The following is a 19,410-nucleotide window of genomic DNA, read 5'->3' as shown; positions in this document are numbered from 1 at the left end:
CAGGATGAAAGCGCCAAGCATTACAACCAATTCAAGACCCCGACCAACTTCAATCTAATCCCAGTGGATCAAAGATGATCAGGCCCAGTCGCCTTCCCAAACGGTACACGAGAAACCGCAGGTGAATGGATATAAATTCAACTGATGTGCTTAACACACAACAAAATACAAAAAGGCAGACAAGAGGATGCGATAATCCAGTAAATCTACCCTTTTTTTTCTCTACATGCTTGACTAATGGTGCACAGATTGAGAGTAATAGGCCAGAGTGGTGGGATATAGCCATCAGTGGTGGCTAAGTACTTGGCGGCAATCAGTGGTTTCAAGCTCTAATCAGACAAATGATTCACATTTCTTCCTTCAACTCTCTCTTCAAACCCACTTGAAGGCTAAAACTGAGGCCAGGGCTGCTCTGAGTTTCCTCCCCTTCCAGCATTGTGCTTGAAATCTTTAAGAGGCTTGACTCTAATACTCTCAACAGATGCAAAAAGATTGGGATGAATGACAAAATGTATGTTTTAAAGACAAAACACAGTTTTTTTTAAGAGCTAATTCGATTGAAACACCTATAAGTCTTACGCACTGCGACATTGAAAACCCAAGCGAGTGTCTGAATATGGTGAGTATAAGAAGAAACCGCAATCCCTTGTGACCTCATTACAGGTGTCAGTGAGGGGCCGTTTCGATTTCTGATACACTGGTGGCTGCATTGTTTTTGTAGCTACTTAAGATCTTAGGAAGTAAGTGTCCTCAGAAACATTTGCAATGCATTAGTGCTTGTTTCAGTTTTATTTCTACAGGGTCACAAAGCACATTTTAAGACACTTCGCACGACGATAGCTTGTGTGAGTATAAGTATAATAAAATGTTTTAATACAGTCTGATTTAGGGCCAGATTTACTAACTGCTTGCTTCAGCACAAACCCTCTTTCGGCGTAAAAAAACTACTGTCAGGATTTACTAAAGACACGCAGTGTAAAATTAGCGCTCGTTGATAAGGCCTAGACCGTTATTTTTGCGGCTGACCTTATATTGCATATGCATTTTTAGGAGTTTCCCCTTCAGATGCAAGATTTATGGGCGGAGAGTATTTAAATTAATCATGCAGGGTGATGTAATAAGGTTTGCGCTCGTCAATTTACTGGTATTTGCTCCATCATTTACTGACCAAACAAGTAGATTGCTTTATAATTGCGCTCTCGTGCTATTTTGCCTGTTTAGTAAACTTGGCCCTTAAACTGCAATCAATTTGTGGCATTTTTCATGTATTAAAATGTTTAGTAAAAATACATGCAGTAATTACAGACATTTATTAACATCTATTGTTGCATTTTCTGAAAACTACAGAGGTATAATTGTTTATCTATACTGCTCAGCCGTAGTTGAAACATTCACAAACCAAGCCAAAATTGGCTGTTGTCCAGCAGCATAAATGATGTGTTGTTGCTTATGCAACAGTCGAGTGTAGTTGTCAAGGAACAGATGTGAATCACAGACCAAGGAAAACAGAGGATTGAGAGAGACCTAATTGCTTGCGGCAGGTTCACTCACAGCATGTAATGCGTTAGCCCTCATTTACCCTGAACTGCGGAGGGATAATGGTTTAGCAGGGACATGCACAGCCACTGTGGAGATGGATTTGATCAGCTCAGTGCAAGCCGGTGACCCAGGATGGCTAGCTGCCAACTGCCGTGAACGAGGTGTTTTCACATTACTTACATCCAGGCAAGCACTATGCTTTTGTTCCCAGAAATAACACTTAGATGGAACAGGTGGCCAACGATCACTTCTTAACCAGTAATTTGGAGAAAAACACATTTGGTCTGATGCTTTTAATCTAGAAGAGACCAATTTTTGAGGGGAAAAATAGACAGCTAGACATGTACGGGAAGGTGAACTGTAACTAAATTTACACCCCACTTCTATGTTGATTAGATTGGCTTGCATGTCGTAGGCTATCATTGCAATGTGTGGGAAATCGTATACAGCGTGTTCAGGTGGTTCCCTGTCAGTCTCACTGAATCCCCTGTTCAGCAGATGTGAAATTCATTCTGTCCAAGGGATCGCATGAACGTTTGTAGGGTGTGGTGCTCTTTTTTTTTATTTATTTGTTTCTTGGGAGAACTATATTTCACAATGGAATGCATGTTTATATCAGATAACCCCTCACATATAGTGAAGGTCAGAAAAGGTCTTGCCATCTTCAGAGCAAGACATAACATGCTCATATATACAACATTGCAGATTGAAGATATTCTTACATAATTGCAAAAAAAAAAAAAAAAAAAACAGGTGGCATGCTTGGCGAACACATCACTGTATCTGAATCCTACAGATCATATGTACAAGGAGGTCTAAGATGTGCCAATGTTATTTCTGCCATCTTGAGATTCAGGCGTGTTTCTCCAGGGAAACGTAGGAGACTAAATGCATGTGAAAACATCTTAGCGCTTGCTGTATTTTCTCTTTGATGGCAGTGATAATGGGAGTAAAAACTAGCTTATGTATCAGTGTTTAACCAAGTGGAGGAAAATGGTTAGAGCAGGATAAACAAGATGGGGTGGGATGCTAAGGAGTGGGTATGGTAGATCATCTTTGGGCCACTATCACAATTATCCATGCCTCCATCATGTTTCCTACCTGGGGCCTGTAATAACTATGCCACACTGATGGTATCACCTTGATTACACACGCTGTGTGGGGGGCTTGATTGAACTATCTCTACTATCTACTTCAGGTAGATGTCCTTTTCTAGAGAAACCAGAAAGAAAAAAAATACACAGCCCAAAGAGGGAACTGCCAACTATATCAAGTATGTCACCTCAACAGGAACACAGTGAGAGTTTGCCCATCATGTAGGGATGCAGCGCCTCACGAGGAAAAACAACACTGTAATTTCCAGCCAATTGCTTCCTTTCATAAAAACACCTGGTCACCACACCAGCGTCATTAGCTTCTGGCTGTGTTTGTTTTGTCACCATATGGAAGACTCAATCCAGATATTTGTCAAAGGAACCAATAGCTGATAAGTAGATGACATCTTTGACCACATACAGTGCCCAGGTCATTTCTACAATGCTGGATGATTCATTTGCAGTTTAATTTTGGATTAAATGTTATATATACACACATAAAAACAAAAATCATATTAGATGAAAACTTGTCACTTCCTTAAAATTGACAACATCATTGAGTATTATAACAAGATGTAAACAAAAATTTAAATCAAGTTGACTGTCAATAAGAGATTTGCTTTTACAAATGGCAAGAAGTGGAAGTGGGAATAATCAAATAATAAAGCTAAAGTGTAGCTAACTGACTATGGGCCCTATTTTAACGATCTAAGCGCATGGTCTAAAGCGCACGGCGCAAGTGTCCGAATCCACTTTTGCTAGTTTAACGACGGGAAAAATGGTCGGCGCGCCAGGCACATGGTCTAAAAGGGTTGTCCCTATTCTTATAATGAGTAATGGGTGTGTTTTGGGATTTACGTGCGTTAAACGAATCAGAGTCTCATCTCCCATTCCCTTTAAATGCCAGTTGGATTCGCTATTTACATGTCGGAATTTGATCGTGGAAAGACCGAACGCGTCTCCAGAGCAAGGTAAAAGTGCTCAAGCAGACCATCTACAGGACAAGCCGGATTCACCATATCTTTATGTACACAATAATAATCTTTTACATTGTAATCCTTTTATTTTAAATATTTGGCATGTTTGTGTGCAGCTGTGCGTCCCTGAGTGTAAGTGCGTTGTGGACCCGCCTATAGGCGCACATTACTAACGCGCTCATTAAATAACAAATATAGCACCATTGACTTTAGAACAGGTTTCAGTTGGTTAATGGCTCAGTCTATTTCTGTTGCCTCAAAATAGCAACGCGCCAGAACACACCTCGTTTTCAGACCAGCAGCCCATGGGCGCACAAATGGGCGCAAATGCATTTGCTATTTAAACAACGTGGCGCAGGACGTGAAAATGATAACTGCGTCGGGCTGAAACTAGCAAAAAACACTTGCGTCGCGCTTGCCGCTGCATTGCGCCGGGTGTAAGATAGGGCCCTTAGGCTGTGTTCACACTTGACAGGTTTGGTTGGATTAAAACAGACTCTGGTGCGATTGCTCTGTTAGTGCGGTTCATTTGAATAAATGTGAACGCTACCATCCGAACCCTGGTGCACCAAACAAGCGGACCAAGAACGCTGAAAAACGAACCAAAAACTGTCGTCACTAGATGTGACCCTAAAACTGACCGAATGCTCAAGCAAACCTGTTTTTTTACTCGCCATAGTCGCAATGTTACCCAACACAGTTCGGTACAGGCACCAGAACCGCGTCTCCTCACATCAGATCTTTCTTTGTGTGTGACGAAATTATTTCGGCTGCTGTTTTGACTCCTTTACACATTTTATAAGCTCTTCACAAGTTGTCAGCTCCATCATATACCATCATTTGTAGGCTACGCACATACAACGATTGCATTTAGACCAGAACACAGCATTGGTTTGGTTCCAAATTTCCACTGTGAAATATATGTAATAAAAGCAGACCAATCAGGATGTGAACATATCCCTATGCCTTTAGGTTTGGTGTTAAAATGCTGATGTGAACGCAAAGAGGACCAGGGCTAAATGTTTTTTTTTTTTTTTGGTCCGGCCCAAACGAACCGAACTACAAGTGTGAACACCAAGCGCTTTTATCAAGCAGGATATAATGTTTTAGAGTGAAACAACTGCACAAAATATTACAGAATTTATCATCAAATAATTTTCAATACTTACTGATGCTTGTGTGCTGTTGTTTTCACTAAAAGCTTTTTTTTTAAGTAAAAAAAAAGTGCTGCGTAGCAAAAAAATTACCCAGCACATATGAGAATTGCATGCATTATATGGATAATACAGGGACTTTATTTTCCTTTTAGCCTAGTCATTCCAGGTGGGTTATGTTTCGGAAAACACTGAAGCTTCCCTGGGTGCCGCCATTGATTAGCAGACCCCCACCTGCTGTTAGCATTCCATTGACTCCCATTCATTTTGGCGTCACTTTGACAGCGAATAACTTTACATCTGAGGCGTTTAAAGACTCCATTTGTCCATTATTTATTTCTAAAGAAACACGGAAATGTATAAAAGGCTCCATTACCTTGTATCTTACGTTATGGCCCCGTAGAAGCAGTTTTTTGTAAAAATAGGCTAACGATTGCGTCATAACCACGCGACTCTCTGTCGCACAGTAGAGAGATTACCGTATGGACAGGAGGAGAAGCTCGCGGGCAATCGGGGGGACGTGGAGGCAAAATGACAAAATTATTTATCAGAATACCTAGCAAAAGTTTCTCCTGCTCCGAGCTCATGGACACCTCCTACTCACACTCTCCGTCTCTGCAAGTTTCGGAAGGGAATGATTCAGATTTCTCTTGGCACAGCTACTAGAAGACAGACGGGTTGCTCACGTCACATCTACGTCGTCAAGCTCAGTTTGAGTCTGCGCAGTACGCTCAGCCATCAGGAAGTTAGTGCTTCTAATTGACTTCACTTTTCTCCGTTGAATCCAATGGGGTCGCTGTGTCCATTTCTTTTACTGTCTATGAGTCATTCCCACTCATCCCAGAATGAACAGCAAACATGGCCGACGCTAGCCCCATTGGAACATGCGGAGTTCATTTGCTCACACTTCGTGAAGTGTCATGGCCATGCGAGAGCACTGGTAAAGAACAGAGAGAGGGCGAAAGTGAGACTTTATGTGTGAGGAAAAAGTGAAAAGATGATGGATCACTTAGACGTTTATGTGCCGTGTTTCCACGGCAACCCAAAAACAAACACGGCGAAGACCGATTAAAGCCTTTTAAGACGCACTTGGCAAATGTCAGCGCAACACCAGGCAATGAAGAGATGAAACTCAATTTGGGAGAAAACTGATGATTATGGAAAGGAGAAAGGTGAAAGACAAGGTGTGCTCAGCATAGCTAATGAGAGAGAAGATTTTCAGCGATAAAGAAACTTTGATTTGGATTGACATTAAAAGGAAATTAACTAACCATAAAATTTAAACCATGTTGTATCATGTTTTTTTTGGTCAGAGTTTCAATTAATTCAACTAATTTATAATTTGGCCCAAATACATTTTTTTTTGCTCATATGTTTTTGCCATGACAGTGTGAACAGCACAAACCACATACAATCTGATCTTTTCAATTTCGATTCGGGTCACTTCCATATGTGGTCCTAAATCTGATACAGGTCAGATGTTTTGCGACCGCAGTCTGAACATTCATATGCACATAAATTCATGTGACTTTTAAGTCACCCAAGAGCAACATTCATCACAATTCTGTGAAAGATTTCAGTGGAAAGACAGTGATGTGTTAGAACTAACACAGTGACAAACACACAAGCAAAACATGTGGGCTCGTATCATAAAAGGTTTAAAAAAAAAATCACATCCTTGTCTTTGTTTTTTTATATCGCCTGCGCATAAATTCGCTGGTACTATAGTAATCAAAAGCCTTTCTTAATGACACTCAACTATAAATAAATTGCTTCAGCTTTGCGCTTTTAACCTTTGTGTGACTTTTTAATTGTGAAGAACGGACATCAGAGAGAAGGGATGTTAAAAAGCATGTGCATATGGTCTCCATGGTAACAGTAATTTGTCAGGTGGGTGCCTGGCAGTAACGTGTTACTGATGGGTAATGGGAGAGAAAAGTCAACGTGCGAGAACGAGGAGTGCTAATCAGCACACATGGGAGCCAGTCGCTAACAGGTCTCTGATCTGTAACAGTGTACCAGTGCTCTTTCAAAATAACATACACAACCCTGCTGAAAAACAGAGCTTAATCCAGTCGAAACTGTTTTCTTAGCTTAGGGCTTATCAGGTTGGCCTTCTGGTCTCCTAAGCATCAGTCGTGATGAAATGGAAGGGCGGAGACTTAGTTCTATGCATCGGTTGTTGATTGGATGTTGAGATGTGGGCGTGGCTCTCGAATGTGAGCTTGCAGTGAGTTTAAGCACACAAAAGATATACATCACAAGAGAGAAGACTGTCGTTTTCACCAGAAGATCCAGTTATGACATTTTTATCAAACATTACTAGGTCAAATTAAATTAAAAAATAAACATATGCACGGATGAAATATTCTATTTTATGTTAAATTTTCAATCCATGCTGACTTTAAGGTGTTTTATTCCGCAGTGAGATTCAGCTCACATAAGTCTTGTCCAGTATATCACTTACGGTAAACATCCTGTAAATATTTTATGATCACTCTAAACAAGCCTTTTGCCTTCTTTCCCCTGACAGAACAAAGGCAGCCATATTGGCAGAACAGGCCACACCTGCTGAGTGCTTGTCAGCTACCTGAGCAATCCAGCATATCTATTTTCCATCTTCAAGATGGTCTTTAGAGAGCAGACAGAGAAAGAATGTGAGACAGTGACAGAGATGTAATGTTTGAAGTGAGTGAGAAGACAAAAGAAAAGGGAGGCACAAAGATTCAGGATAAAAGAGTGGCAAATAAAAGACACACAAAGGCAATGTTTTCACTCCTTAGCAGCTTCAACTCCCGAGAGACATTGCTTTTGATGTAAAGGTTACTCAAACACATGACTCAAAAAATGGATGAACCGTGAATATCAGGAGAGTGACTGCATAACCTTTTCAGTGACCAGCACAATTGAGCCCATTGAACCAAGTGAAACGAGTAAAGATTTGAATAGCGTGTCACAAATCCACTTTTCTTAGATACCTCAGCGTTTTCCCCATTCATTTTCTCCATACGCATTAAACTCATGAAGCATAACACCATGAACCAAATCAACTAACTCTATAAACTATTTTTAAAACAAGTAATAAAAACTCAGTGAGTGTTTTAGCGCAATTTTCTCACGTCATGAGATCACAACACTAAGAGATAGTAAATGAAAGAGAAAATAAGTTGCTCGAGAATATAACTTTCTCTTGAAATTCAAATGAACTTTCTGAAATCAAATCAGCAATGGATAATAAAAAAGGCACAATCAGTTGAACATCATTTTTTTTATTAGCTCATTATCTTGTGTTCACTCAATATCCTCGATTTTCTCTGTATCAGCTTCCTTTTCTGCTTTGTCCTCTTCAGATTCTTCCTTCTTTTCTGCTTGACTATTGGCTTGTGACTTTGTAAACTCTTCTTCTGCTTTCGAGATATTTGCCAAAACATCCTCTGAAAGCCACGAGTCATCGTAGAAATCAGATACGCCTGATGAGGAAGCCGTTGGTGTGGATGTCGCCATCTTTTGTCGCTTTGCTGAACGTTCTTCCATTTATTTTGCAACAACCTCTTGTCGTTTTCTCATATATTCTTGCTCCTTCTCCAAATCTTGATCGATACCTTCATTGATTTCTTGCCGTAATTCAGTGGAATTAATTGTGCTCATGACTCTTGTGAATACCTTCCTTACGTATTTCTGTGGAACAATAGTTTTATAGGTGAAAAGGCAATATTTTTCTTATTTCCCTTCATATAAAGTTTTAATTAATTTTTGAAGCATAAAGGAAAGATTTTTGATCAATTCTTTTTTTCTAATATTATTGTAAATGTTAGAAGCTATCCATTGCAATTTGTTTCAACTCGATAGCTATTATGGTTGCCGAGAAATTTGCAAAAAACTGAATTTTTTCTGGAATTTCAAGGAAATACAAAATCTTTTCCTGGATTTTTTTTGTGCGTTCCCGAGATTAGACCTTCCTTAACATAATGCCGAAAACCCGAAGTCTCTAGGTGGTCTGGTTGAGGAGTAGATAGAAGTGCAAGATTGGTGCGCACAGACAGAACAGAAATCATGAGTTAACAATCGCAATTTTGTCCGGTGGAAAATTGCGCTAAAAAGGTACAAGACTGGATACTTTCTACTTCCTGGGTAAATTATTTCATGAAGGATTGAACAACCTATCCAATGAATCACTGCAAATAACAAATCAAATAAAAAAAAATGATAGTACTATATAAACTATTTATTTAAAAAAAAAAATTTGTTATTAATTGCTAAATATTAAGCTGTACAATTATTTTACGAATGTAGGGTGAACGACTCGATTGCATCATTCACAATGATTAAAGCTACAATATATAATTATTTTTTTCGCCACTAGGGGTCGCTAACCTCTTACAATAACAAAGGCGTAGGTTGATGACGCATAAGCGGAATTATGGAACTTGCCGTCATGCCGGAGGATCTAATAATATTTATGGATGAGTGAATACATTGATGTTTTTAACATGACTGTGGTATGAAGCAGGTCGCGATTGCTAATGAGAGACAGATTTCAGCGCCACACGCGAGAAGGACATGCCATTCTACCGAACTAACTTACCTGCAAGTGCTGAATTAATACTCACACAGGTCAGTTTATTTGATGCATTAAACTTGTGAGGTAACGCAGCGCTGTTTCACTTGGTCTACACTATCACACTAAACTGCATTTGAGTGTGTTGAAAGTTATAATGTTATCCTATGTGTTAGTTTGTCTGTATGAGACTAGCAGTGAGCGAGATCAACATTAGAATAACATGCTGATCATATTCTAACATTTCATCATGTAGAGCTATATAACATTGATTAGTTGTATGTACATTTGCTCACCTGTCTAATAAAGTACATGCAAGACGTCTCTGTCAAGTCGAAGTCCAGCTCTCGGCATCTCGAAAACGCCACGCTGATATTGATCCTCGTTTTAGTTCTCCTTTTGTCCCAAAGTCTGCTTGCCATGGTCCATAATGTTTGAACGAAACAACAACAGTGTGAGCGTGCCGCTAGACGTAACGCAGTGTTCCACGTCGGTCGCCATGGTTACTATGGCAATACGAGCGGAAACCAGGGATAACGCGGATATTACGTCATTGACAGGCGACAAGTGAAAATGGACGAGCCATTATTTAAAATTGGAATTTCTCTGAAATTAAAAATCTTTGGGAACTTTTGGGAAATTGTAAGTACACAACTGCAGGAAATGTGCAAGTGATTTTTGGATATTTTTGTACAAAAATCTTACATATTGTAGCTTTAATGGGAGTGAGTGGTTGTTGCAGAACTCATGTGCACTCATGATTTGAGTAAATTACAACCCATTTATTTTATTCACGCACACATGCAACTTGTAGAGACTGCCAGGTTCTCAGGAAAAAAATCCCATCTGTCACGCAATACAAAGCTTCTAGCAATATTAGACAGATCAGACCATTCAAGAACACACACACACTCTGTGTCACACACAGACAGACACACTTTGAACCATGTTTTGAATGTCAGTGTGCAAAACGTAGTCAAAAGAGCACAAATTAAGCCACACATCTTCACTCAGACACTTACAAATACCAAATGCTCTTTGAGTCCTGCCATTCGCAGTAACAATGCAGCGACAAGCTAAGCCGTGTGCTAATAAAACATTTCTAAATGATTAATACCCTCTTGAGCACAGTTTGAGTCATGCATCAAGTTCAGCCCTGAAGAAACAATAAAAAAAAAATGCTGTTATCACATCATTAGTGACAGGGATTGGGCATTCGCAATTGCAGGAGATTGCCTATAAATAATGATGCATGAGTGAAAGGCATTTATTTACATAGAATGAAGTAAAATTGTTATGTGGTATAGCAGAGAAGGAAAAGAAGCACTGAATCGTTTTCAGTTAACATTCGTGTCAGTATTTGTTTGGCCCAGAGCGGATAACATATTTTTGTTTCGTCTTTTCAGCAGCAAGCGAGAGAAAATTCTATTACATGCCGCAGGTACATGGGTCTATTAGGCTGCGGATGACAAAAATCGCATCCCACTATGACACTGGACAAAACTAAACAGAATGGGCAAAACGGGCAGATGCAGAGAAAGGAAAATCGGCAATAACACTTTACAATAAGGTTTCATTGGTTAACGTTAGTTAGTTAACACATACTAACATTGAACAATACTTCTATAGCATTTACTCTTAGTTCATGTTTATCTCAACATTTACTAAATCAATTTTAAAAATAAAAAAATGTATCTGTTAACATTTGTTAATGCAAATGAACGTGAACATTTTATTAACTAACATCAACAAAGGTTAATATGTACTGTAAATATGTATTTCTCATCATTAGTTCATGCATTAACTAATCTTATCAAATGAGACCTTAATGTTACCAGAAAGTCATTTCAATCCAAATGACTCCAATCTTCAATACACTCTTAAAAATAAAGGTTCCAAAATGGGGTTTTCACAGCAATGCAATAGAAGAACCAAAGAAATGTTCAGTAAAAAGTTTGTAAAAGAACCATCTTAGAACATTTTAATAATCTAAAGAACTGTTTTCCACTTTAAAGAACATTTTGTGCAATGCAAAGTTTCCACTGATGTTAAAGATTCTTGTAAAAGAATAAAGATGCCAAAAAAGAACCATTATTTTTAAGAATGTACAACCAAAAACATTGACAAACAACAGTATATCTGGACTAATTTAAATGTTTAGTAAAATGACTATTGAAAAACAATATGACCCAATTTGATTGTGGCAATGTGGCCTGTATATGTGCACCACACATCAACAGAACAAAACCCATCTATCTATGCGAGACAACAATCACATGTGCACTCCTTGTCCGAGTGACCTCTTGAAATGGATAAAGGTGACGTATTGTTTAAAGGGTGCATGATCAATTCTGCTGGTCAGCTTATGTAATGCACACTTACTCTCAATAGGGCAAGAAGCACATCTGTCTGTCAAAGCAGAGGTGACTCAGTTAAAACCTAGACTCATTCGTTCCCTACTGTCATTGATTCTACCATCAACATCCTTCCAATACACGCAGCGCCTAATCTATTATGTGGAGGAGCCACACTCCTGTGATTTCACTATTTATGTCTGCAGTGGGTCCGTTTTTTCCAGGTTTTATGACTCTGTTTTGGTCATGCATAGAGCTGATCACATGATTTCATAAGAACTTGCTGGTCAATAAATTTAGATTTATTGCTCAGATCCGATTTTTTGTATAGAGTATTTCCTATTAAAGAAAGGTGGTATTTGACTCTGATAAACGTATCCATAGCAGACTGGTGGGAGTTGCCTTGGATGGTAACATGCCCAGTGCATTATGGGTGTTGAAGTTTTCCTACCTATTTGGCAAAAGGGAAGACAACAGTTTTCTCTGGTCAGGTAGCAACAATTAAAAAAAAGTACTTTCTACTGTACAGGCAAGCCAAGTTTTTTTGAAAGCCAATTTTGCCAGCAATAAATTAAAAACCCTTTTAATAAAAATTCAACTTTTCATTATTTCATGTTAGCTCAGGTCCATTAAATAAAATCAACAGACAACTTTTTATTTAAATAATTAGTAAATGTTAACAAATGGAAAGTGTGCTTATGCTGTCTTTTTTAAAATAAATGACAATTGGCTTAATTTTCTGCAATCCAACACAGTAACATTAAGACATTTTTAGGGTCACTGTATTGTGGATGGAGAGATTGTCATTTCTCCTCTTCTATACGCGAGAAGGCTGCATTAATGTCCATTCCCCTACAAGCATGTGAAACAGGACACTGGCCCCATGAGTACTCTGCTTTTCTGGGTCAGGAAGACAGGAGCCATGGCGTGAGTAGTCAATTGTATATGTGTGTCTGTATACACACTTGTGCGACTCCACACAGTGAATTTTGAACCCTTTGAGACACTAGTATGAATCTCCAGCTCGGACCACACACACACACACACACCTCAATGACCTCCAGCCAATGCTTGCCGAGTAAGCAAAGCCCTTCACCGCGGTAATCAGAATCCACTTCTAAAACCTCATCCCATCATCTAATACAAAGGAAAAGGAAAGAAAAACATGAGAGTGTGACCTCTTGCGACCTTCTGTGTGAAAACACCCCTCTTAAGCAGCTGATATAAATGTATGAGCAGAGAAATAAAAAAAAAGATTTTAATAAAAAGGCGGATAAAAAATTTAACAGACCTCCTCTTCTCTCATCCCATCCGAAATGAATGTGCAAATACAGGCTACACTTTTTGTTCTGCCTCTCTGCATGTCAATGTCGAAGTCTGACCTTCAAATGCACTCTCTTTTCAAGTGCCCTTCTGACAGTATGGCAGTGTATCAGACAGCTGATGCTTTCAAAACAGGAATGCACTGATATAAAGTGCCCCTCTTCTGTACAATTTTAATGAAATTTAGAGGAGAAAATACACTATTTAAAATGTCACTATGCACCAAAAAGCAATTAAGAACAGATGAATCCTTCCAATCCGATCATTTTTTAAAAGAAAATGTTGAACATTTCCTGCAGCGTTAAGACTTAATCACATTATCTTTTCTTATTTCTTCTTTTCATCAAATCGTTATGACATGAAACGTGTGATAAAAAATTGAAAAACGATATTATTCATTATAGCCAACTTGATCCCAAAATCATGTCAGGCTCGATCCCATTAAATCCGAATTTTCAAATAAATATCGTTTCACTTGGAAATATGTCATATACAGTGCTATGCATAAGTTTAGACACCCATGCTAAAGTTGACTAAAAAGAGGAATAAAAAAAATCATCTTTTGGAAATTGATCTTAATGCCTTAATTAAAAAAATTAGGAAAAATCCAACCTTTAAGGACACAAATTTTCTTTGTGAATGAATAATGTATCGTAAATAAATAAATGTTCTTCCTTAAAATACAGGGTGCGTAAGTCTGGACACCCCTATGTTAAATTCCCATAGAGGCAGGCAGATTTTTATTTTTAAAGGCCAGTTACTTCATGGATCCAGGATACTATGCATCCTGATAAAGTTCCCTTGGCCTTTGGAATTAAAATAGCCGCACATCATCACATAGCCTTCACCATACCTAGAGATTGGCATGGGGTACTTTCCATAAGATCATCTCTCAATGCAAATCAAACTAGCTATTAGGCTAACTGAAATAAAACCATGCCAATCTCTAGGTATGGTGAAGGCTATGTGATGATGTGCGGCTATTTTAATTCCAAAGGCCAAGGGAACTTTATCAGGATGCATAGTATCCTGGATCCATGAAGTAACTGGCCTTTAAAAATAAAAATCTGCCTGCCTCTATGGGAATTTAACATAGGGGTGTCCAGACTTATGCACCCTGTATTTTAAGGAAGAACATTTATTTATTTATTTACGATGCATTATTCATTCACAAAGAAAATTGGTGTCCTTAAAGGTTGGATTTTTCCTAATTTTTTTAATTAAGGCATTAAGTTCAATTTCCAAACGATGATTTTTTTATTCCTCTTTTTAGTCAACTTTAGCATGGGTGTCTAAACTTATGCATAGCACTGTATAAATCAAATGCATTGTTTCATGTTGTCTCTTGCAACGCTAATGAAATTGTCTTGTGTGCTAAAAGGAATGTTCCCGGGATCAATACAAGTTAATCTGAAAAGTATGTGGAAGTCAATATTTTTTATTTCATTGTTGATGTTGATTTCATTAGCATTGTATGGAAGCATCATATTTCAAAAGTATTGTTATGCAATTTTTAACCATTAAACTAATGTCAACTCGGTTAAATTGATAACTTGATACTTAAAAAAAAATATATACATTTAACTTGTGCAGCACAAAATATCTTGCCTCATATATTTACACTCTAAAACTAAGTGCATTATTGTAAAAATGATTGTTCTTACAAACTGAGGGATAAGATGTTAGATAGATAGATGCTGTTGGTACAGCTTAACTTGCATTCAACCCAAAAAATTCCTTTAAAAGACATAAGAAGGTCTAAGTTAATCTTTTTTGTTTAGAAGAAAAGAGCGAAACGAAGAGGACCATCTCTCCACATGAGCTGAGGAATAGCGGCTTATGTAACCCACACAATTCTAAATATACTGATGCAGGACTGGCCATGGAGGAGTGCAGTGAACTACATGATAAGATCCAGAACAACAAATACATGAACAGAGGTCAGGGGGCTCTTGCATCGCTTGGTTTTATAATGAGATGCTAATAGGCCAAGAATTCGAAAAGTTGTAGGGAGACCGCAGAGAGAGAATTTGTTAGAGACGCATGGTACTGAGAACTGTGATTGGAATAGCCATTTGCATTTAACTGAAGTGAACAAGAGCTAAATCTGTTTCCACCTAGTCTGATGACTTCTGATTTGCGCTGAATCGAAGTTTAAATGAAAAAAACAAAAAAAACATGATATTAAATTAAATTATTATGCTAAAACTGTGTTTCAAAAATACCTAACCAGCATGTTTCAGGATCACTGGCATCTATGATGCCCCCAAAAAGGGTCTAGCGAGGCAGTGCACTGGGTTTTTGAAAGATAGACACCATTACGCAATATCTAAATGTAAAGAGATCATGCCGTGGTCAATGCCATTACGTTGTCTGCAGCCAATAACCTTGAGATATATGGGGGTGACTGACCATCACACAATCAATCCCTGGAGCTAAAAAATAAAAAAGAATACAACAGGCGGGCATCGGAAGGCTTATTTTAGCAAGTGGTCGGCGATGGAAACCATCAAAGATGCAGGAACAAACAGAGGCTAGATGAGACTCTCCTGACTGGACCTCTCATCAGATATGGGCTGTTCATAACCACAACTTCACCTAAAATCCCTGAAAGCTCACGCTTTCAAAGACACCTGATGGCCCATGAGAGATGCATAAAGCAATCAATTATTGACCTTGTGTAGTCTGTATTTCAACAGTCCTGTCATCTCCAACTGGAGCCCTGCATTGATTTGCTCCAAAAAGCGTGCTGAAAAATTAAACTGTCACTTAAAGGAAAGACAAATTTAGAGACGCAATCAACAAAACAAAGGACTGTGACAGCTGCGTTTGTATGATGATATGTAACATTTCAGGCGTTTTAAAATGGGAATTACGGAGATATTCTGCATCTTTCAGCCCCTGAGATGGCACCATGTGGCAGCATAATTTCTGAAATGTGCCTGGACAGTTCAGTGCTATGGCTGTGTGTCCGTAGACAGGGGAAAAAAAGGCCAGTGCGGCCCATCTGCTGTGTGTGAGCACATCGTGTGTGACAGAGAAACATGCTGAGGGAGAGATATAGAGAGATAGAATACTGGCACTGGTTTCATCCTGTTGAAATGTTAAGCTAGACATCACATCAATTTTATGTGCAAATACATGAATGTAAATGTAGACTCCGCATAAACTCAATTCCATTCATTATTGCGTTTGAAATGTGCTGGACCACAATTCATAAAACAATACAAGTGGATTTTAAGCATTGCTTGTACTTTTGCTGGTTTTTGGTGTTGGAGAATTTTGAAATTGCTGCCTGTCAAGTGACAAACTACTCATAAATTAAAGTAGTTTCCCCTTAAACTACATTGCATTTTCAGTGTCATGAAAAAAACTCCAGTTAAAGTATTGGCACATTTTGTACTTTGTTTCTCAAAGACATTGTGGTATTTTTACCTGAATTTCCATGCCCTGTTCCAGTAATCGTTTGGCTTGGTTCTCCACCTCCAGACGAGCTCGACTGATGAACAGCAGGTCATTTTCTATGACATCAATACCTGACAGATCAACGCCTTGGGACAGGTAATCTGAAAGGAATGGGAAAAAAAAAATATGGTCACTATTATTTTCTAGTTTTTTCAAAGCATTTTTTTTGTTGTTAAAATAAGGGGAATCAACTAAAACTAAAATAATTCCATTTTATTGTACAGGCAAATGTTTTATAGGACCATTTCATTTTTTTTTCATAAACATGGACAGCCATATGTTTATGTGATTGATAACAGGAACGTGTCACATGGAGGATGAGCGTGTTTGCACACCCCTAGGAACCCGTTAGCATGCAAACCGTCTTATTCACAATTGTCTGCACTAAGCAGGGTGTCTGGAAGCTACCCGAACCATCATCGCAGCAGACTGTGGAAATTATGCTTGATTTGGGGTTTTTTTTTAGCGTGAAATATATCAAAACTGTTGGAAGAGATGAGAAAGGCTTCAGAAAGCACTCAAACTGTGTTAATGTTGGCAGTTTCCTACTTAGGGCTGATTAAACTCATCGAAAAGAGCAAAGCATTTATTTAGACGCCTGCATGCTCTGGAATGAACACATCAACTAGGGCTAGCAACAAGGATAATGTGTGATACAGGTGGAGGAGGCTTAATGAACCAGACACACCTAAAAAAATATTCCACACGGGAGACCAGCTGTTATTCACAACCGTTCAAGTGAAAAAGTATGTTTACCAGGTGTTTAATGCAATTAAAAATAACTTAAAACAAAATTATTATATCTAAATCCATTAAATTATCCCATGATTGGAACCCTTAAATGTTCTTTATATGATGCGCCTGACGGAACCCTTCAAGGTTCTATAAAGAACCTTTTCCTCTAAGAGTTTATAATAGAGCTTCTTTGAAGGGGTAGTTAGGGCTATCAACATTGGACCCCATTGAAAGGACAAAAACACACTTCAAAACACCATAATTTGTGCTGCACAGAAGAAAAAAAATCCATACAGGACAATTAACCGTTCAGAGAAGTACATTTTGAAATTGCAGTAGTGCACATCTCTAATAAATACACAATTGTTTTATGCAAGATGCATATGCACAAGAGCATCCACACTGTGAACTTTAAAGAGTAGAAGATTCTTGCAAGTAAATGAGAAGGGAAAGAAACAGCATCTCTAAACACAGGGTGCCATACTGAACAGGCCTCCGAACAGACAGCCCATGAGTCAGAGAGGCTGACTGATACGGATACAGTGGCACCAAGCAGAACAATGTCACTACATAGATCCACTCATTAGCGCCTTCTGAGGGCACACACACCATCTGATGACTCTGTGACTCAATTTGCAGACTGCGAACAAAGATATCATAAAGAACCCAGAGCTGTCTCATTAGAAGAGGTCAGATATCTTGCTGAGGAAATGACTCCATACTGTAACACCCAGATGCTTCGAAGTGACCTTGAGTTTGTGGTTTAAAATCTGGAGAGCTGTGTGAAACAGGTGGCTTCCACACAGGAGAGCAGGGGGAGTCTTTGGCTCCTGTCCGTATAGGTAGGCCCAAAGCCAGACTAAAATCAACGATCCCTGCCAGAAGTCTCTGTGTCGCAGCGCAGTTTCATTTCACCTCATTTTCACCCTCTCCTGCTTCACTCTGCCAGAGCACAACAATGATTACATTGTCCTAGAAGAAAACCACAATACTGTAGGGGGGGACTCTCAATTAGCGTTCTCTATAATTGCACTTTGATAACTAGGGCTGAAACTGTTGCATGCTGGTTTTAAAAGGACAAATGGATGCAGGGATTTAACATGACATGACGATTCTGTAACACGGGCTATGTTCGTAAAGGCATGCTACTAGGACTGCACAATTAAACTAATGGCGCTTTTCCACTGCATGGTACGGTACGGCTCGGTTCGGTACGGCACGCTTTGGCGCATTTCCACTGCATGGTATGGTACGGTACGGCTCGCTTCGGCTCGCTTTAAATGGTACCACCTCTGTTGAGGTTCCAAGCGTACCGTACCGATACTAAAATGTGACGTGAAAACACTGCAGATCACTGATTGGTCAGACAGAATCATCACTACCAGCGTCATTGTATTTACGACACGAGACACTTAACCCGCTAGATTTAAATAGCCAGTAGACAAAACAAAGCCAACGCTGTAGCACCTGTTTTAAAAGTATTTGCTTAAAAAAAAAAAAAAGAGTATAAACTTAAAAAAAAAAGAAATGGCTGAATCGTGGTCAGTGGACGAGGTGCAGACGTTCCTCTCTTTGGTTGCCGAGTAGTGGATGGGGAAACACGGAATGAAAAATTCGCATTTAATATGATGATGCCATGGCAGTAGAGACGGCAACTATTAACGATCAGTCCCACCCACTTTGAAGCGGTACTAACTGCAGTGGAAAAGCAAACGAGCTAAAGCGAGCCGAACCGTGCCGTGCCGTACCGAGTCGAGTCATACCACGCAGTGGAAAAGCGAAGCGAGCCGAACCGTTCCGCGCCGAGTCGAACCGTACCGAGCCGTACCATGCAGTGGAAAAGCGCCATAATTAAAAATGCAATGGGGCCTTTTGTGGTTATTAAACAGCAACAGGCTGAGATTTAATTAAATATAGACCTTATGTAGCTCCGCCCCTTTTCAGCGCTGCGCTCATTGTCTTTTGACTTCCGGTCTGTATTTTCACAGCGTTTTGCGTGTTTATTAATGAACGGCTCGTTTTAAAATCTTCCCGGTCATTTACATTTGTTAAGTCATCTGCTTTAAACATTACAGTCCTCGTGATAACTTTCGTTAACTTTACATTAAGTAAATCTACTTAAAAAGCTAATTACTCCTGGACAGAAATGCCATATAAATATACAGAGCGACCGCAAAACGGAAGTTAAAAGACAATTTTCCAAAGATGGCG

General features: G+C 39.0%; 1 protein-coding gene across 1 annotated transcript in view; it reads right to left on the bottom strand.

The window, feature by feature from the left end:
- The window catches only part of cog5 (component of oligomeric golgi complex 5), a 78,214-nt gene that overhangs the window by 34,501 nt on the left and 24,303 nt on the right, over positions 1-19,410 (bottom strand). The window contains exon 7 of the mRNA XM_084407292.1: positions 16,435-16,565. Within this exon, the coding sequence (XP_084263418.1) occupies positions 16,435-16,565 (131 nt within the window). The remainder of the gene's footprint in view (positions 1-16,434; positions 16,566-19,410) is intronic.

This window comes from Rutilus rutilus (genome assembly GCF_951802725.1).
Source record: "Rutilus rutilus genome assembly, chromosome: 4".
NCBI lineage: Eukaryota > Metazoa > Chordata > Actinopteri > Cypriniformes > Leuciscidae > Rutilus > Rutilus rutilus.
The sequence above is the reverse complement of the archived record's forward strand: the minus strand, read 5'-3'. Positions and strand labels throughout refer to the sequence as shown.